The following is a 22,324-nucleotide window of genomic DNA, read 5'->3' as shown; positions in this document are numbered from 1 at the left end:
TTGCGTTTCTGAGCCTTTCATCTGTGTTTATGGATTAGATGTGTGTGATGAAGACAAAAAAAAGGAATCCCCACCAAAAAAATGGGCACTTTTTGGTGAACGGATGTAAATTTGGTAATATTTTTAAAAGATTTGTTAGGTTGTTGATGAAGTGAAAGAAAAAAAGTTACGTAAACACCAAATCTATATTTAATTATTTGATTAAAATTGTATTTTAATTTGTATGTGGTTTAATTTAAAACTGACAGAAAATACGTCAAATATCTGAGCAAATTATATTCAAAATCTGAAGAAAAAAAAGCTCACAGTTGAATTTTGTTTGGGCGAAGTACCAAACATCAACACTAAATGCCAACTAAGCTTCAATGGTAACCATCTAAGGGCACCTGTTTCTTTTTTTTTATTCTTTAAAGGTCTCGTGAAGTGCTTTGAAATGTGCAGTTTTGTTTGATTTAATATCAACTGAAACATGAAGAGAGGGTGTTAAAAACATGCCAATAGTGTTTTGTTTTATCACCGCTCTGCCAGAGAGTGGTCGAGCTTAAGCCCATCAAATGAGAAGCAAATGAGAAGCGTCTTGAAGGGGGCGGGACATGTCAGATACTAGAGAGCCATTGATTGGTTATGATTTGATGAGAAACTGAAGTATGAGGTGACGTTAATAAAACCGTTACTCCATATAGGCAGAAGTGACAAACTAAAAGCTTAACCTCAGTTTTAAAAAACTTAATTTTAATTTCATGGGACCTTTAATAGAGCTTGAGTGGTCTCAACTCCAACTCTGAAACCTGGACCAACGGTTTCAATTTACTAGAACTTCTATGTCAATCTACATTGTAAAAGCGCTATAGAAATGAACATGAATTGAATAAAGCATATTTTTCACACTTTTCACAGAATTCATGAGGTAGATATCATGGGTCTCATTTATAAAATGTTGTGCTGAAACCACTTTAAATTTGTTAAAATTTCTCAAAACTACATAAATGTTAGAGAAATGTCAGAGAAAATCTGCTAGATTTGACTATTAGTAATAGCAAAAGATGTTGAATTTTTGTGCTGGTGACTGCTCAGAGCTCCACTTTATAAATGCCCCTGATTAATATCAATTTGCCCTCTATCAAGATCATATTCTAAAGTTTGGTGGTATTTTCTTTGAAGTTGCTCTATTAAAATACCTGCGTAGATTATCAAACATGATGTTAAATCCCAAGATTAGTTCAGGTTTAGAGTACATTTTTTTTATAATAATTTTTTAGGGGTTTTCACCTTTATTGATAGGACAGTGGAGATAAGAGACAGGAAAGTGTTGGGAGCAGAGATAGGGGAAGGATCGGCAAAGGACCTCAAGCCGGGAATCGAACTCGTGTCGCTGCACTAACCACTAGGCTATTGGCGGAGACTAGAGTTAATTATTGTTTTACATATGTAATTGCGAGTATTAAGGGGTTTAAACAATATTTTGGTGAGTGTGTTTCTGTGCCGTTTAATGCCTGTATTGGATGATTATGTATAGCTGCCACCAGTAGGTGGCGACAAGTCCTGAGCTTACTAAGGCTGAATTTACACTGCAGATCTTAATCGTCAGTCAACTTTGATTTTGTTACTGCATCTGATTTTTTTGATGACCCACTTACATTATCTTTTAAAAGTGACTTGTATGCAATGTCTGCATTTGCACGCCAAAGGCACAATGACCTGGGGGAAAAAAAAGAAAATAAAAAAAAGAGGTTACTGACTGACAGCTACTAAAAGAGGGCTATTTTCTCCATTCCTGTATTCAATCTGTGGGGTTGTGCTTGCTTTCTCTCTCTCGTTAACATGTATAAATACTTGTATAAATACTTGTGCTACATGACAAGATAAAGGCTCTTTTATATATTTATATATATATATATATATATATATTTATATATATATATATATATATATATATATATATATATATATATATATATATATATATATATATATATATATATATATGAACGAGGCCTAGATCTAATTTGAGTAAATCAGAAAATTGAGTAAATTTGAAACACTTCCACATTAGAATGTTCAATGGTTTGATTTATATGTTTTATAAAATGAATGCATATTGCCAATAATCATAAAACAAATTTAAAAATTGTAAAACATTTTAGCATATTGCATTGTTGGATTGCTTTAGAAACATTTGATGGAGCTGAAATTTCAAATGAAAATGCAGTTTGCAAAAATAAAGGACAAAAAAAAATGTTTGCAGTAAACATTAACAAGGTCATAGCCAGATATATTTAAAATAAACAAGATTAAGCCAGTAAATCTAGCAAATGTTGTTACTTTCGTCCCTACTGATGGGGTCAAAAGCAGCTATGCCACTTTTCCTTAAATGGATTGTTTATTTTGAAGTTGTTCTTCATTTTTTTTTATTACAATACCACCGGTATTGATAGACCACACTTGAATCTAAAACATCTTTTAAAAATGAAAAATGGTTCTTTCGTCCCCGCTCTTCCCTACTTCACTTGAACCATGCAGTGTAAATGCAGCCAAAGTGATTCACTGACTCGTTCATTCAAACGAATCACTCATTTGGATACAAAAGCAAATGTTTATACATGACTGATTCATTGTGATTCGGCTTTTAAACCTGTTTTTATTGACAAAACAGGCAATATTGCTTTGAAAACTTGCATTTGGATTTCGAGACATTTGTTTTTTTGCAAAGTGTAACTATGTCATAAAACACTCGTACACCTATAAACAGCAAGTTTGATTAATCTGTTGCGCGATATAAAAAAATAAGATATTAATGCAAGATGTACTTTAAGCAACCTCAGATTTATTACAGCACCAATATATTATTCCTCTTGAATACAAATGTTGTTGTTTCTTCCAGAAAGACAAACTTGAGAAAATTGCAAGTACACAATTGTCCAAACATCACACACTGAGCATTTTTTTTCCTATTAAGTCCAGTGGTTTAAACCCGTTATGGTGGTCTTGATCTTATTATTATTATTATTATACAATGACATCATAGTGCACATGCCAGAGAAAAATGTCATAAATCATGACCAGGAAACAAATATATCACACACAACAGTTAACTAAAACAAATAAAAGAACCTGAACTCAAACTAAAGATACAATTCATGATCGATCTCCTGATATATTATTAAAGTTTGGGTTGAAGTTCAAAACCATGTAAGACTAAAGGAAACTTCATCAGAAATACAAAGAACAAGCAGAAAAGGTGACGGTGATGTGTTCAGACCAGAGCTTTTAAATCTTTTAGCATCCCTCATCCAAAAATATCCATTATATTTTTTGTATACTGTCAAAAGTAACATTATAAACAGGTCTATAATATTTCTTAGATTATCAGTTGCATTATAGTTTTGTATCTTTCAAATTTTAGATCAATTTGAATCATTTAATTATACTTTAATCATATTTTAAATGATTTGACGAGTTTTTTATAATTATTTCTTTACGTCTTGATAAAATGTATTAACTGTAATCTCTTTAATGTATTAAAAACTTAATTATGTTTCATTTTTAAAGCATTTTAGTCCAGAAATTTTCACAGAACTGCTTGAAAAGCCCTGGTTTAGATGAAAAGCTTGTGTCTTCATTCAGAAACTGCTTTACCAGATTTGATCATTTCATAGCATAAACATTTCCTAATCTAAATGCAATTATATGACAATAAAACAATCCAGTTATAGCTTTCACATTCAGCCACTGCCACCAGCTGAGAAGAAAAATAGATATCATTGGGCCTCTTTTGCTACGTAAAGCTTCATCGATGCTCTGTGTCTGGAATAAATAACGTGCATGACTTTTCTTCAGTGTAGAAGGTTCAGTCCAGATGATTCTGTTAAATGGTCCAAAAGAATCCAGCAGCTTCACATCATTTTAACCTCTGTTGGTTGAATGATCTCTGGTGAGTTCAGTTTGAATGCTGTTATGCGCCTGATTAATGAGCATCTGCAAACAAAGAAGAGGAGATGCATGTTAACACTCAATTATGCATTCCAACGATTAATCAATGATTGGTCAATTTTTTTATAATCCTCAAAATCCGTATTATTGGTCAGTTTTTTTTCTTCCATAACATTTTGTACATTTATTTATTTCATATTTTGTTGTGTACATTAAATGTAACATTTTACATACTGAAGAACATGCTTCACAATCAAATCTAAACAGTTTTTAAAAGCATAGCATCTCAGAGGCTGTTTAAAAAACCATAATATTACATTTCTGGATTCTCATTTGGTGCAAATTAGGTAGAGTTTCTACTTGATGTCTATTTCACATATAATAAGCCGTATATCACCACAATTTCCATCATTCCAAGTGCCAGAGACCTCTATTACACCACAGTCTTGTGCTCCCCGGTAATCATCAGGCTGACAAGGACCCCAGTTGGTAAAAGTTAGATGCATTCCCTGAATGTCTACAAACTGTCCCTCTGTTTCCCTGTCTGTGACTCCAATATATGGCTTTCCAGTACTTAAAGCACTGTATACTGACACCCTGACTAAAGCTTGGTTTTCTGCAGCAGTTTTTGGCACAACTAATGTTCCACCAGCATCCTTGCAGAATTTTATGCCATCATTAAAAGTTCCCAAAATACCATCAGTGATGTAATACTTCTGTCCAACTTTCCTCAAGCTGCTGAAACTCGCAACTTTTTCAATCGTATAAACTTGGCTTTAAGATTCTGGATTTCAGACTTCAGGGACTCAATAACACTTTCACTTCCAGGAGACTCTGGTGGACCCCTTTCACCCTGCAGCCCATCAGGTCCAGGTGGTCCTGCTTTACCAGGAGGTCCCTGCACACTCACTCCTGGATCTCCCTTCTCTCCTTTGGGTCCAGTGGCTCCATCTCTTCCATCTTTCCTGTCTCTGCCAGGCATACCATTGTGTCCCGGAGTACCAGTAACTCCAGCATATATAGGACAGTTCAGGGTTTGAGGGTCAGCAGGTGCAGAACAAGCTGAAGGAGTCTATTGTTGGTCAGTTAAGCGTGAACGTCATTAATGCGCATAGTTTTGATGCGATATTAATTTTTGCTGGTTTCTATTGTCTGATTTGTCTTGTGCGACCGTTAAATATGGCTGTTCACTTTCAGAAGTTGTAGAATGATTGAAATAATATGGAATAAATGTCAACTATGAGAATTTTTTAAAAATATCATATCGAATATCATAATATACTGTTTTTTTAAGAGAAAAAATGAAGCGTACATATGTTTATTAAAATTCTCTGCTACTGTGCTTGGAGAAACAGAACAGAGAATTGGTTGACTGGGGTTGTTGTGTTGCATCCCTTATGGTCAGAATAATCCAATTAATTATCTGAAATGGATTGACATTTTCTAACTATTTATTTTATGTAGTTTGTGAACATGTTTTATATGCAGGGTGCCAATTAGAGGTGTTTGGGGGGCATTGGCTCCCCTAATTAATACTTGACCCCCTCGTGAAGGACTTCAATTTATGGTGGGGTCTGTTTGTTAAATCCATGGTCTCAAACTGGATTTCTGAAACACAGCTGATCCAACTAATCAAGGTGTTCAAGACTACTAGAGAGTATTAAGCAGGTGTGAGTTGAAGGTGGTTAGAGCTTAACTGTGCAGAGCTGTGGCCCTCCAGGAATTGAGTCTGAGACCACTGCTCTAAATAGTGAGAAATAGTTTGCTCTGATATGTATCTTAAATAATAATATTAATAATTAGAATAATAGATAATATAAACACATTTGACCTCCCCTATAACGGTTCATACCATTGTGAATGGAGAATTGCACCAATCAATCTTTACTAGCACCGATGGACATCGTAAGTGTTTACAAGACACTTTCTTGTAAAAGAGGTGTTTGTTTCTACATATAGTCTAAAGATAAATTAAAATGAGCTGTATAGTTTGACTTACAGTAACTTCTGAAATAGCTAATCAGAGGATAGTCTAGGTCAGAATACACTAAATATCCAACAAAACACTGAAAACCTAAATGCGTTTTATTAATAATTTAGATGTAATTTAAATAAACACATACACATTTGATTCACTGAAGCACTACACAAACTAATATAAACGAAAGATTTGACCCCCTCCCCCCCACCCTGATTCTATGTTTAATAAATTCTGACAGGCTTATCAGCTGTTGTAGAAGACTAAAGGGCTGCTACCTGCCACAAAATGAACTAGACAAAAAAAACGTAACTGATGAGTATGTACAGTGAGGGAAATTAGTATTGAACAGTGAACACGTCACCATTTTTCTCAGAAAACATATTTCTAAAGGTGCTGTTAACATGAAATATTCACCTGATGTTGGTAACATTCAAAGAAAACCAAACTAATTAGTTTACAAATGAAGTTATGTGTAATAAAATGGAAAAAGCAGGGAAAATGTATTAAATACATGAAGAAAGGGAGATATAGAAAGTAAGTGAAAGCCCAGACAGCAGCTGAAATCTCTCAGTAGTTCTTCAGCAACCCTCTGCACTTTTTCTTTGTAAATTAATAATCTTTTTTTTTTTTTTATGTTTGTATTATTTGGGTTTTTACCAAAAAACAGCTCCTATAAAAATATTATTCCCAGAAAAAAACACGACATGTTTAATACTTACTTCCACCACTGTATATGAATGTATCCACGCTCAAAAAATGCTACTTATTTAAAATGAGCTCAAACAACACAATTCCTGAGGTATTTTGGGACAAATTAAGATTTATGAGCAGAGCAGCGTCAGCCAATGAAATTAGTCAGCAATAGGCCACTGCCTGAGCTAGTGTATTTTCATACAGCGATCTGATTGGCTGACGTTTCCATCTGCGCTTAAAAAGTTGAGCAAATCCCAACTTCTGCAGCGAGCAACGCCTCTGAAGTGGCGTAGACGGATCCAGAATGCAGTTCGGCAACACCTGAAGTCACCCATAAAGTGAATGGGAAGCATTGAAGCGGATGCCTTGTGTGAATGGGGCATTACAGTCAAGATAATTCAAAAAAGTACTGGGTGAGTAATGGGTGTTATTTTATTGGGGAATAACATACCTTGGAATGTCATGATTGACCAATCAGAATCAAGTATTCCAGAGTGCAGTGTTATAAAATAATAATAATAATTCCTTACATTTATATAGCGCTTTTCTGGGCACTCAAAGCACTTTACACACATTGGGGGGAATCTTCTTATCCACTGCCAGTGCGCAGCATCCCCCGGGATGACACGACAGCAGCCATATTGCACCAGACTGCACACCACACACCAGCTGATTGGTGGAGAGGAAACAGACCCAATTATGATATGGGGATTGGTTAGGAGGCCATGATGGACCGAAGCCAGTGGGCAAATATGGCCAGGATGGCAGGGTTAAACCCCTACTCTTTTTAGAAGGACATGCTGGGATTTTTAACGACCACAGAGAGTCGGGACCTCTGTTTAACGTCTCATCCGAAAGACAGTGCTCTCTGAGCAGTATGGTGTCTCCGTCACAATACTGGGGCATTAGGACCCACACAGACCACAGGTTGACGCCCCCTGCTGGTTTCACGAACACCACTTCCGGCAGCAACCAATCTTTCCCATGTGGTCTCCCATCCAGGTACTGACCAGCTTCAGTGGGTGACCATGTGAGAGTTGCAGAGAGCTAGCTGCCGGCTAAATATTTATAATGTTATCCATGTGAAGTTAGTTATCTGATGAATAACTAAATGTTTTGAGCCTTTAATGAGTAAATGCTGTCTTTTTGGCATTGTCCAGATTTTCCTTAATATGCACAAGATCTCTAATTTAAAGGTTTGTGTGAGGTGTCACCTGTTTTAGAGCTCCTGCTGGGGTTTGGGGTGGTGGAGTATTTTGAAGGGTAGCGGATGAACAGACGCTCTTCTTCCTTCTTGATCCAGCGCAGTAGTTTAGTGATGGCGTTGATGGCACAGGTTTTAGTGACGAGGGGACTGAAACACGTGTACAGCTCGAATTTGCTCGTGACCTGGAATGAGAAATTAATGAAAAATTTTAATGAATTTGCCTCAGGCGACTACTCATAATTAACCCCAGAATGTTATCAAGGACAATGTCAAATAACAGCTCTGCATCTTGGGAAGAAATTCTGGTGCTTTGCAAAAAGGATAAAAGCCTAATATTAAATAGATCAAACGTTTTTCATAACAGTGTTTTTTTTTTTTTTTTGTCGGGTTTTATTTTAATTTCAGATTGTTTTAATGCTTTTTCTGTACATTTTCATATTTATTCAGTTGTATATATTTCTAGTTGGTTATTCTGATTTAGATATTCCTCATTTTAGTACTTAATTTAGTTGATTTATGTTAGTTTATAATGAAAAAAAAAGAAAATAAAGATAATATATATATGTCTCCTGTACAGTACAGAATGCATTCAGCTTGCCAAAGTTGACATAAATCTTCCATCACTAGCATTGTGACTCTGAAGCGCTGAACTGTACATTTGCATGTTTTTTTCCTCAACAAACCCCACAATGTCGAAGTGTTCTGCATCACAAAAGGCACCTGCGGTTGCACCCAAAAGGCACAGGAAGATGCTCATCGCACAAAAAGTTGGACTTTTGGACATGCTAAGGGACGGTATATGTTACAGTGCTGTAGGACGTCATTACGGAACAAATGAATCGTCTCAAACAAATATTTGAGCCTGAAAACAGGTTTTGAACTTTGGTTTTATTATATAATACTGGATTTATTTTTTCTATGAAGGTTTGAACTTTAAGAGTGTTTAAGCAAGAGAGAAAACTGAAAATGTTAATGCCTGTCTGAGAAAAGTGTATACAGTAATGTAGTGTAATGTAATGTGTATTTATATAGCGCATTTATTGTGTATGGCCATACACCCAAACCGCTTCACAATCATGAGTTGGGGTCTCTTCACACCACCACCATTGTGCAGTATCCACTTGGATGATGAGACGGCAGCCACAAGACAACGGCGCCAGTGCGCTCACCACAGTAAAGAAACCGTGTGTAACGAGGGATTTACAGCATTAAAACATCTATAATAATTGTAAATAATAAAGCTGGCTACTTCATGCATTTCGAATATTGCAGGTGATTTTTAGAAGGGACCACAGTGTGTGCATATATACAGTTTATACTTTTTTTTTTAGTGACATCTTATTTGATAATATTTATGACATTTGTTCCATAATTTATTATTAATATACTATAGTAAATCTACTAATTAACCAGAGCATATTGTTAAGACAGCATCTTAAATCTGGAAATATTTACTATTTAGTATTTAACATTTTTGTAATAAAAATTTATAGACTAATAATGATAAAACACCTTTAGGGTAATCCAGAACACTTTTAGTTAGTTTTAGTCATTTCGAATGATATCTTTTTATTTTATTTGTCTTTTACTTCAAATTTTCATGTTTAATTTAGAAAGAGAGACTTCTTCACCTTACAAATGGTTGTCGAAAAAAAAAAATCATAATTTAGAATCATATTCTATGAGAAAAAGTGAGATGTTACAGGAAACACAACCACTAATCAGCTCCTCAAATTCAGTCTTGATTTGACAAATTGGATGCAGGACGGTGTTATGAATCACAAAGCGTCTCCATCTGGAGCGAGGTCAGGATTCTCCTTTGCATAATCTGCATTTGCAAATTCTGACTAGCACATAAGGAAACCTGATCTGCCAGAGTCTGTGCCGAGAGAGTGTTAAAGCCAAAACACAATATCTACATAATGTTATCGCCATACTGGAATTTTTACCATCGATAAGATACCTTAAAAAATATTAGCTTTATGGTAACCCTTAAGCATTTTAAAAGTCTTAAATATTTTTTATTTATTAGTTGTTTGACTTAATCTCAACTGAAACGAGTAGAAAGGGTAAAACAGAGTAGCTCCTCCCCTTAAAAAAAAACAGCCAACAGAGTGTGCTTTTTATTCATCACAGCTCTGCTAGTGAGAGTGGTTGAGCTCAAGCGCATCAAAATGAAATGCGAATGAGAAGAAGGGGCGGGAATCGCCAGATAGTACAGAGCATTTAATTGGTCAGAAGATTTGGTGAGAAACTCAATTATGATGTGATGTAAAAAAAATAATCATTGATCAACATTTTTTATGTTTGTATCAGGTTTATATCTTCTAAAGGTGAATTTTTGTCAGCACTTTGGAGCACACTAGCTTATGGCTATCCTTAATGCTGATATACTAGCATTTTTAAAACTTTATTTTAATTCAATTAATTTATTCAACAATCAATTATCCCCCTCTCCCCAGGTGTGTAACCTCGAGGTACTATTTGACGCTCAGCTTAGTTTTGATTCTCACTTCAAGCACTTAACTAAAACAACCTTTTTCCATCTCTGTAATATTGCACGTATTAGACCATTTCTATCTCAGGGCTCGTCCATGCCTTCATCACATCCAGTCTTGATTTCTGTAATTCGCTCTTGGGGGTTTACCTACAAACTCTGTAAAAAGTTTACAGTATATTCAAAACTCTGTTGTACGTGTTCTAACTCATACACCCTCTCACCACCACATCACACCTCTTCTCCAACAACTTCATTGGCTACCGTTAGATCATGTATTGATTTTAAGACTCTGATTTTAACTTAGGAGCTAGCCTGTGGACTACTTTATGATTACATCTATGATCCTGTGACGCTTTCTACTCCTGCTCGCAATCTTCGCTCTGCTTCGGGTCTTACTCTGTTCAAGCCACGCTGCAGACTTAACGCCACGGGTGGTCTGGCTTTTTCATACCAGGACTCACCCCTTTAGCTGTTTTTAATGTATGATTTATTGTCTTCTTACTTATTGTTATTTTTTCCTATTTATTGTTTTACTGTTTCTGCCTTGTAGAGCTTTGAGTTTGACAAAAGTGCATCACAAATAAAATGTATTATTATTAGGGATGCTCATTTCGGTATAATTTACCAACCGACAACCGTAGCTCATTAACCAAATATTAACCGTTAACAGAGAAATATTAAAATATTATTTAATAAAAAAAATTGACGTGTATATTTTGTGCCACATTAAATATTTTAAAATATTGATTTATTTTAACATGCCAACAGCATGCAGAACATCTTCACGCACATGCAGTGTTTCTGACAGCATAGAATAAACTAAATAAATATAATAAAATAACAGGCCTGCTATAGATATTTTTCACTTAAATGACAAATTTAGATTACAAAACGAAAACACGAAGGCTGCTTTTTCCAATCATGTTTTTTTTTCTTCCGTCAAATAAAAATATCAGGCTATTAAATCACATTTAATTAATGCTTCGTTGTTATTATGTCACAAAACCCCTTTAACACATTTTAATAGAAGTCATTAGTTTACAGATTATGTCATAATGACTTATTTCCTCCACCTCACTCGCGGTTCATGTGTGCGCGCTGCCAGTGCGTTTGAACCTTAGGGCTCGTATGTTGACTTTTAGTAAAGTATAGGCTACTATAGCATGTAACAATTTTGTTGTTTATATATGATATTACATAAATGTTTTATAAGCTATAAAATGAACGCTTCAGTTTGGTGCGGAGTTATCATTATAAAAAAAAAATCAAGAAAATCTTTGAATTTGTTTGACTCGTAGATTATGTAGGCTATTTTAAAAACAAATATTCCAAATGGAAAAAAGGTTGATTTGTTAGTTGTACACTAAATCATCAATAGCCTATTTATTAAGTTTATGACGCGGCTCCAGGCAGCACAGAGGCCATCAGCATCAGCGCTGGTTTGCGTCAACTCTTCTGTCAAACTGTGACCAGAAATATCCTTCTTTCATTTTGCTTCTTTGACCAGATACGTCTGTAGGCATGTGTGGTTGCACGTGTTACCATCCCACAAGTTAACAAATATTTGTTGCACATCAGGGGCCGATCACATAGAGCACACGTTTCTGTTCCAATGCAAGGCGCACCACACTGCCATTTATGTTGACAAGAAAAAAAGAAGCACGTTGCTGTTTTTTTATGTCACTATAGGAAATGACTGAATCAGCTGGTCTATTGTGCGCAAGTGTTGCTGTCCATGTTGTTATAATTGTAATATTTAATAACATTGAGATATTCATAATTTGTAAAGTCATACAGCTCTGGATAACTTGAAACTGCGACCACAAGTCTCTCCTCCATCACTAAAAGTAATCCGTAAACACTGCAGGCACCTCAACAGAAACCCTGCTCTGCTTTCATTTGATTGAAGAATGAAAAAAACGTGACTGACGTAACATGCACACAGAGCGCAACAGCATAACGTAAGGTGAGCAGGGCGCATAAGCAGCAGGCAAAACACTTGCGGCTGTTAGTAAACCATTCAAAAAATGCCCTTCTCAATGCAAAAAGCGCATTCGCTGTGATCTGCCCGTCATACAGCTTTAAAAATTATATAAAATAATATTTTTTAATTATTTAACTGATACCATTAATCGGTTACAAACGCACCATTTCGGTTAACGGTTAATCGGTTAATTTGAGCATCCCTAATTATTATTAATTCCTCAGGACCTTTAATAACAAACATAAAATTTTTTTTGGTAACATAAAAACACAGTCATTGACTATTTTTTTTATTCATAAATCCTGATTTATGACTTGATTCATAAATCCTGTGTAAATGTAAACTTCTTTAAATGAAAAACTGAATTATTCTCCTAAACATATGTGTAAAAATGTAAATGTATATATAACAAAAGAAAAAATTACTCCACTCCTCCAAATTGATTCAGACAGAACTGATCATGTTTACACTGTTTAAGACAAGTAGAAGTAATTGCATTTGAATGATATAAAAAAGAAAACGGTAATCCCTCACTTTTTTTTTTTCAGTGTAAAATTAATTTAATTAAAGTAACTAGTTACTTTGTAACTCATTACATCCAACACTGGGTGGGACAGTTTATGGTTACAGTTACAAACTCTTCTGACACTGCTGAAAAGTGATAGTGTATGTTTCAAAGAATTGAGTATCGATACTTTTGGAAATCTGTTTCTTTTTGGCAACACTACATCAGCAGCTTCAGTCTCTCCACTCACCCAGGCCAGCAGAGTCTCGCGTTCAGCCACATGATAGATGAGTTTGAGGGGTCTTGAGGCGCTGTGAATACGTCCGTGCAGGTCTCTGTACAGGTCCAGCAGTCTCATCCGCTCCTCCTCACTGCTGTACGGGGCCTCCATCTCTGGGCTGACACAAACATAACAAAAACAAAGGTGTCTTTATGCCTCTGATCTCATTTCTGTCTGGTCTTTCATAAATATTTCCAGAAATTATATTAGTGGCGCTACAATGTACCGCACATCACATGACAAACACAGCGCTCTCAATAAAAGCATCAAACAATTGGATGAATTACGAATAACATGCTTTCAATTTCTGCCCTTTTTCTGCTGAAATTCATTTGTGAAATATCAGTGAGAGCAGCACAGGTTAAGCTCACAGATACTGTTGAAAAGGGATTTATCGGAGATGCTGAGGCAAAGCTTTATCTTCTGCTGCAAAGTGTAAAACAAACATCAAAGTGAATGATTACATAAAACTTTTCAGTTATAAATTGAAAAGGCAAGAGAGTCGTCACAGCAGTGTTCTTGTAGTTTTTTTTTGTAATTTTATTATAAAAAGTATATGAAAAATCAAATTACTGAAACTAATTTAAAATTGAGAAATAAATAAAGTTTTTCTGTTAAGCTTTTTAGTTCACTCTTTGGTGAGAGACAGTAGTCAACATTTGAAGTGGATCAAAACCTTTCACAAAAGTGGTCCTAAAAATATTAAACACCCTTGTTTTAGGACAGTTTTAAAAAACGTTTTGAGCCACTTCAAATGTTGACTAATGTATTGTCATTTAAAGATTTTAAATCTGCCATGTTTTTAGATATATTCATTTTTAGACTACACAATGCCAATGTGGGTAGCATGGTGGCACAATCACCTCACAGCAAGAAGCTCACTGGTTCGAGCCTCGGCTGGCTCAGTTGGCATTTCTGTGTGGAGTTTGCATGTTCTCCCTGTGTTCGCGTGGATTTCCTCCGGGTGCTCCGGTTTCCCCCACAAGTTCAAAAACATCTGGTATAGGTGAATTGGATAAGCTAAATTGTCCACAGTGTATGTGTGTGAATTAGTGTGTATGGATGTTTCCCAGTACTGGGTTGCGGCTGGATGGGCATCTGCTCCGTAAAACATATGTTGGATAAGTTGGCGGTTCATTCCGCTGTGGCGACCCCAGATTAATAAAGGGACTAAGCTGAAAATGAATGAATGAATGGCAATGCCAATGTTTAACGTCACAATTGAATTCACACCTGAAAATTATAGTTTATATGCAAATTATACATTTGTTAAGTTCATGTCTAGACCAAAAAATAATTACATGCTGAAAATGGTGATAGCAAAAGGGAAAACTTATTCAATATTTAGTGAAATAACCATTCTTGCAGATTTATTAAAAAAGAAAAACTGAAATACCACATGGTAATCAGACCCTTTGCTGTGACACTCCTATATTTAACTCAGGTGCTGTCCCTTATTTCTGATCATCCTTGAGATGGTACATGGATAACTTGAACGAAAACCTTCTCCAGAGTGCTCAGGACTTCAGACTGGGCCGAAGGTTTACCTTCCAACGAGACAATGACCATAAACACGCAGCTAAAACAACGAGGCAGTGGCTTTACAACAAATCATGACTGTTCTTGAATGGCCCAGCCAGGGCCCTGACTTAAACCCAATTGAGCCACCTAAAAATGGCTGTCCATCAACGTTTACCATCAAACCTGACAGAATTGGAGAGAATCTGCATGAATGATGGCAGAGGATCCCCCAAATCCCTGTGTGAAAAACTTGTTGCAACTTTTTGCCAAAAACACTCATGGCTGTATTAGATCAAAAGGATGCTTCTACTATATACTGAGCAAAGGGTCTGAATACTTAGGACAAGAAGATTCAAGAGAGTAACTTTAATGTAATTTTAATGTGATTATGTGTGTATGTGTGATCATTTATAATTTCCTGTATTTTAGATTTTAGTTTGCCTGGGGCAGTCCATGAAAAGTAGCCCTTGGTGCTAACTTTAGCTTATTTTTCTGTTTTTACTGTTGATTAATGACCACTGTCCCTGTTAAATATATATAAACAAAATTAAAGAAATATAGAGAAGGATAGGATGGGAAAGGTCCAGGGGTCAAGACTCAAACTCAGGATGCCCACATCGGATTTGTGTTTTATGTAGATGCACTGACCACTAGGCTATTAGTGCAAACAAAACACTAGTAATTTTTTACACTAGTAATCTTTTCTTAAGTTCCTGAGATTCTCAATTCTCAGTCGCAAACAACTCACCTGGTGAACTGTGTAAGCTGGCGATGGTTGTCTGGCACGTCGAAGGGCTTGTACATGAAATGCCTGAGATCAGACACTCCCACCTGACTGACGCTGTACGACTGAGCCTTCGCTATGGACTTGAGGGCATTTTGTGTTTGCATAGCCTCCTCAATCTTCCTCTTACACTCAGCCACTGAATAAAAGGCCTCTTTATCAGTGGAGAGAAGAACCAGACAAACAGTACATTCAGGAGGGTCCAAATATGAGATGTACGCATAAAAATAACAGTCAGGATTAAAACTGGGCAAGCAGATGGGCGTCCAGATCTCCCCGGCCTGAAAGGCGGACGATGCTCCGATGAGGTTCAGTAAAAGATGGAGGTCCGCCGGCTCCAGTCGGGCATCATCGATGACCATTTTCTCCTGAACAATGGTCAGCAGCTGGTTCTTGGCTATGAGGATGGAGAAGACCAAGTTTGGCGTGATGGCCTTCTGGAGGATCTGACTAAGGGAGTCCCTGAGAGACGAGGCTAAGGGGAGACAGTGGACGGCGCAGAGTAAGAAACTGGGGTCTGAGTCCACCAGGTTCAGGAGGCCATCCAGGATCTTCTCGGAACCGGCCAGCAGACGGCGCAGATCGTAGTTCTTCTTGTGCTCGAAGATGCGGGTGATGCTGGCCTGCGTGAGCATGCTGACGATCTGGTTGTACACGTAGAGGAGCTCGTTGCGGAGCTGCTGCTCGGACTGACGGCTGCTGGAGACGGACACCAGAACCAGAGGACCACGCTGCATGAACACCACCGTGTGCTCGTCTGTCACAGAAAACAATACAAAGTCACTTAAGCAGCTGAGTGATTGCTATTTAGGTAGATGGTTTAATTTTCTTTAGATTCATTAAACTGATCCAAAGTGACACTTCTACTGTAATAAAATGATTTATTATGACATTACACAATTCTTCCCTATTTAAATCACAGCTAAATAAATGTTTTTAATAATTATTGAGTTGAAAATATTGATTGTGTACATGTTATTCAATACTTTTATGTAAAATAAGAAAGCAGAATTGGTGAGCATTTCACTTTACACTTTGACTAGATACAGATGTGTGCCACACCCAGGTAGTACAATAACTATAAATTTTATGCAGGGCTATAAAGGCATTTCATGTTGAGCCTATCTTACAACCAGGTTTACGTCTAGCTGGTACAAATTCTGGCCTCAGGCAGTAACAAACGCAAAGGCATTTTGCTAACTGAAAATGCAAATTACTAAAAACAGTTCCATCATTGTCACTGTGCTAACTACAAAAACTTTATTGCTTTCCAAAAACCTGTTCATAATACAAACTAAATGTAACTCAGGATTAATTTTAACAGGTTAGGTTTTTTAATTCTACAGAGTTACATAAATATTATTCATGTACATGGAAAAAATCTAATCAATGGAACAAAATTGAGCACATAAATATCCTTGATTGGCTACTCTGTGTTAGGTGATATTAGAGATAGCAGCTTTAACATTCTAGAGAGCATCTGATTGGGCAAAGATCTAGATACACCCCTAAGTGCAAGATGAGTCATCAATATTTTCATATTTGCATATTTATTAGCTAATAATGCAAGCAATTTTCATTTAAAGTCTGCAAGAACTGGAAATCGCTGCAGACTTTTATATATAAGTGAAATGGAATATTGCATAAAAGGCAGGGGCTTAAAGCAGAGAAGGGAAGGAAGGAAGGAAGTACAAATACTTTTTTTTCTGACAACTTTGTACTTTTACTCCTTACATTTTTACACAAATATATGTAACTTTTACTTCTTACATTTTTTTTTAATCGGGCTCGTTACTTTAGTTTTCATGTGCTTTATGCCGCGATCTATATTATTTCTTGTCATTGTGCAATTTGAACGGCTCTTTGATTCAGTCAATCTATTTATTGCGCGCCGTAATCCGCGGCTTTTTCAACCTCTGATTGCGCACTTAGGTTTGTTTATTTAAGCTTACCATGGGAACGGCTAGCGTGGATGAATCATAATGTCGGAGACTGATGTCATGTTATTTATTGTCCTGTTCAGGAAAAACAAGAGACACATTCCTGTTCAAATCTGGCATTTAAATGGGGTTAAAGACTTTTGTCCACTTCCGACCAAGTGGTACTGTACTTCTCTGATCTTTTAAATCTAATACTGTGGGAAAAACTATCAATGATGTACTTTTTTGTCAACGTTTGTACAGTTAGTACTAAAGCAATTAAATACCTATGAACACGTTATGCAGGTTTATTTCCTTTGTTTCCAACGAGTTCATATTTCCTAGTGCAGAGTTTATACTGTTTTATAGTTTTAACATGTATATTATAAACACTATTGTCTTCATTTAAATTTGTTAGATTGTTAGATAAATATTTTAGAACATCAAAAGTATTTATACTGGATGATTTATGAATAAAAATATAATGCAAAGGATCAGGATATTATCATGTGAAAAAAGATGATGCAAAAATGTATAAACAGCATTAATGACTTTATCTGTTAAATAAAATATACACAATACTCTGAAAACAAACAAAAAACAAAGAGTGAAATCATATGAGCTGCAAGAGTGTTGCTGTTTGAATAAAATGAAGCAGCTTTAGGGTAGTCAATAGATTCCGTTTTTATTTCATCAAAAGCAAAAAATATATGTTTTGGACAAAATGAAGTGTTAAATATAGGACATTTATTAGTTATGAATACAGTACTGTATAGAATATTCGAATGTGTATGGCAGCTGTTGTTCTTAACAGCCACAAAGTTAAGTTTTGTGTCCAGGTAATGATACACAGAGCAACTTTTTGAGCCGTGTTTTTGGTAGGCATGGGCTGATATAAGATTCTGACAGTATGATAACCTTGTATAAAAATATCACGGTTTCACAGTATTGTGATTACAGCTCTAAAATATATTCTTTTTAAATATCTGGGTAAAAACAACAACTTTTTCCCCTTTGAAAATGACACATTTTATTATTTGAAAGATTTACAATATATTGGAGCAGTAAACACGTCAGGTTAGTTAATTCAAATGAATCATTGACTTCTGCTGTCTTCACTAGTTTCTAAAACATGGATTTCTATACAATTTGAAAGGGCATCTTTGGATATCTTTTCTGCTTAATATACTGTTGTCCTAAAAAAAGAAAAAAAATGTAAATAAAAAAAATCTTACACATACCATAGGAACGGTGTAACAGAAAATTTTGCCTGTTTTAAAACCTTGACTTATCCAAACCGCGATATACCTTGAAAACTGTTATTGTCCCATGCCTAGTTGTTGGACAATATTATAGAGTGATGTTGCTTGGCTACTTTGCTGCTGAAAACTAATAACAACATTTTTACAAAAAAAATGAAATGCAAGGTTTTTTGTGTAAATGTATACACTGTGTGTAGTTACTCTCATGAAACTAAACAGGTAGTAGTAATTAATACTTTTTACTTTAGTACTTATTTTAGGCCAAACTACTTTACTTGAGTACAAAAATGTGGTCAGTATTTCAACTTTTACCAGAGGCATTTTAAACAGGAGTATCTGTACTTCTACTTGAGGAAAGGATGCGTGTACTTTTGCCATCTTTAGCTTCAAGTTAGCACTCCTCCTTTCTTTTTTCTTTTTTCACAGCAAACTAATAGTTTAAGGGGTGTGGCTAAGCTGTCAAACTGACATCATCAGAGAAAGACAGTCATTTCAGAGTGGAAACAAAGGGTAAAAATCTGATTAAAGATAACCAAACAGGTTGTTTTTTTTTTTTCCTTGAGTGGTTTAACATATTAATAGTTCACCTTAAGACTAACAATGTGCTTTATTAAAACATTGAAAATTTTGATTGAATAAACATTGAAAATGAAACATTGACTTTGATTAACCTAATTAATTTAGCTACTGCAAAAAAACTATCATATTTACCAGAGTAAACGGAGCGAATGATGTTGTCTCCACTTTGCACAAAGGACACCAGAGCCATCATCACCCCCATGGTGGACGAAAGAGCCTCTTCACTTCCGTATCGGGAATAGATAGGCTTCCCCGCCTCGCTCAACACGAAAACATGCTTCCTGTGCTGCCTCCAACTATCCGCCGTCACGTCCTCGTTCCTGTGTGATGGGGGTCCCAGTGGTGTGCCAGTCTCGGACAAAGGGGAAGAGGCTCCTTTCATACCCATTCCCTGCTCCTCCAACTTCCCCCGAGCTAATACAGTTACAACAAACTCACCAGAGTCATCATTGCTATTATCCACTAATGCAGAGTCTTGGGATGCTTTCCCAGAATCCGTCTCTGAACCAGCGGGACACACAGAGCAGTCATCCTCAACATGGAGCTTCTCCATTTCTGTTGAAGGCTCTTGCGGTAGGATGTCCTGCTCGGATGAGGGATCTGCTGACTCCAAAAGCCCCTCTGGGTCTGAAGGTGTCCTGTGATCTTCATTTACACAATGGTTTTCAGATGGGACGTCAGTGACTGTGTAGGAAAGCAGAGTCAAATCTTAAAATTATTTTAATTAAGGATTTTAGATGAAAGATAAATAAACAAAAACCAAAAAAAGTGGAAAAACAGAGCAATAAAATGCACAGTTGGCATAGTTTTTGAGATAAAAAGTGATATGATTTCCAAAAATGACAATGAATTCACTGTTTACTCTCCCTCAAGTGCTTCAAAACCTTTAAGAGTTTCACAAAATGAGATATTTTGAAGTAAGCTGAAAATCTGTCACAATTGACTTAAACAGTAGGAAAAACACATACTATTGAAGTCAATAGTTACAAGTTTATTGAAAAATATCTTCTTTTGTGATCGACAGATGAAAGAAAGTCATTGTTTTTGGTTAATCGTCCCTTTTAATGTTAAAAAAAAAAAAAAGAGTATTAGTCTACACTACCTGACAAAAGTCGAAATTTTAGGAACAAATAATAACTTGACTTCTAGTTGATCACTTGGTATCAGGAGTGGCTCATATGAAAGGCAAAGGCCTCTAGATTACACTTATTTTAACAAAATAAAATATAATCATGCCTTGATTTTTTAATTATTAAATTAGGACAGTAAGGTCTGGCTTTGCTTAGACAAGTCTCGTCACTTAACAGAAATATTAATATAACTATTATATTATATTTAATACAAATGATAAATAACAGTATAGACTATAAAGTCATGGTGCAGTGGAAAAAGAAGTAATATTGTGTAAGACTCCCATGAGCTTGGACAACTGCATCCATACATCTCTGCAGTGACTCCAATAACTTATTTATAAAGTCATCTGGAATGGCAAAGAAAGCGTTCTTGCAGGACGCCCAGAGTTCATCCTGATTCTTTGAATTCATCTTCAATGCCTCCTTCAACTTAACCCAGACATGCTCAATAATGTTCATTTCTGGTGACTGGGCTGGCCAATCCTGGAGCACCTTGACCTTTTTTTGCTTTCAGGAACTTTGATGTGGAGGCTAAAGTATGAGAAGAAGCGCTATCCTGCTGAAGCATTTGCCCTCTCCTATGGTTTGTAATTTAAAGGGCAGCACAAATGTCTTGATCACTCAGGCTGTTGATGTTGCCATCCACTCTGCAGATCTCTCGCACGACCCCATACCACCATTTTTCCTTCACCAAAATTGACTGATTTCTGTAAGAATTTTGGGTCCATGCAGGTTCCAGTAGGTCTTCTGCAGTATTTGTGATGATTGGGATGCAGTTCAACAAATGATTCATCTGAAAAATCTACCTTCTGCCACTTTTCCAAATGATCAACTAGAAGTTAATATTTGTTGCTCTTAGAACTGGGATCAAAGACAATACTTTTATCAGGTAGCGTACATCTTACAATGTTTTAGAGGGTGCAAAAATAAGTCTAGCTATCCACAAGCGTTACTCTGTAGTAATAAACTGCATTAAAACATTACCTGTGTGATCAAGACATTGAGGAAGGATGGATGGATCACATATCTTCACCTCCTCCATATTCCCACTCTCTTGACCGTTCTGATCCATGTCAACATGCAAACAACTGCATTTATAATGAGAAACGGGCTTAAAATGCGTATGAGATGACAAATAAATCAGCGAAGCAATTTAATTACTAAAGGTTCGTACTTAATGTACAAAATTATAGTCTAAAGCCGTTTAATCAGATTACCGCTGTTATCCCATATCTGCAGCGTCCGTCACGCTCGTCTTCTGATAGTTTAATATCGATAAATCGTGATTTGTCAAATAATAAAAGCTGTTTAAATCACAGAGGTAGTGAGCAGATTACAACACAGTAACTTGAGCTCGTCTACGTCATTTAACGTTATGGGAAAAGCTCCTGAAGTCTCTCGATAAATGACTGCTCTCGTGAAGCGCTTTCCTTCTGCTCATAATCACATTCATGTCTGATATATTCAATTATCAACGATGATTTAAAAGCAAAATCATATTTCGCTTTCGTTCAGCGCAACTGACTCAGCTCGGCTGCCGGTGCTCCCTCCAGGAAGCTAGACGTTAAAAACACTACAAAACAAATATCAACAACCACTTCCGGTTGATGCTTCAAAATAAAAGACGGTGAGTAACTATAATGTAGGTGCAGTATATTAGCGTTAGATGTGAGACAGACCACCGTATGTATGTTTCAAATAACTTCTGTGAAGATAAATTGTCAAATATAAATGGCATTATGTTAAATGCCATTGAGTGTATGTATGTATGTATGTGTGTGTGTATATATATATATATATATATATATATATATATATATATATATATATATATATATATATATATATATGTGTGTGTGTGTGTGTGTGTGTGTAAAATTATGTGTGTAAAAGTGTTCTTGCTAACAGATGGGTCGTACTAAGTTGAATAAAGAACATTGGAAAGATTTAAAACGACAATTAGGATGGAAGATTGAAATACTCAATATTGCGCTGAAATCAAACAAATAAGGTCTTATAACAAATTTGTGGTTCATTGTAATTAAC

At 35.9% G+C, this 22,324-nt stretch overlaps 1 protein-coding gene across 2 annotated transcripts; it reads right to left on the bottom strand.

Moving 5' to 3' along the window:
* Positions 1–3,757: 3,757 nt before the first annotated feature.
* Positions 3,758–21,830, bottom strand: mon1bb (MON1 secretory trafficking family member Bb). Of its 2 annotated transcripts, XM_056468386.1 has the most exons (7): positions 21,496–21,830; positions 21,263–21,366; positions 19,278–19,829; positions 15,350–16,142; positions 13,051–13,198; positions 7,819–7,993; positions 3,758–3,975 (listed from the first exon to the last, which is right to left on the bottom strand). In XM_056468386.1, the coding sequence occupies exons 2-7, from the start codon at positions 21,348–21,350 to the stop codon at positions 3,965–3,967; spliced, it is 1,767 nt and encodes a 588-aa protein (XP_056324361.1). In that variant the 5' UTR covers positions 21,351–21,366; positions 21,496–21,830; the 3' UTR covers positions 3,758–3,964. The 2 variants fall into 2 exon arrangements, with proteins under 2 accessions (XP_056324361.1, XP_056324360.1); XM_056468385.1 differs by having other exon boundaries at positions 21,263–21,830.
* Between the last annotated feature and the right edge of the window lie 494 nt (positions 21,831–22,324).

Source organism: Danio aesculapii, chromosome 11 (assembly GCF_903798145.1).
Source record: "Danio aesculapii chromosome 11, fDanAes4.1, whole genome shotgun sequence".
Lineage (NCBI taxonomy): Eukaryota > Metazoa > Chordata > Actinopteri > Cypriniformes > Danionidae > Danio > Danio aesculapii.
Note: the sequence above shows the minus strand (reverse complement) of the source record. Positions and strands in the feature narration are given on the sequence as shown.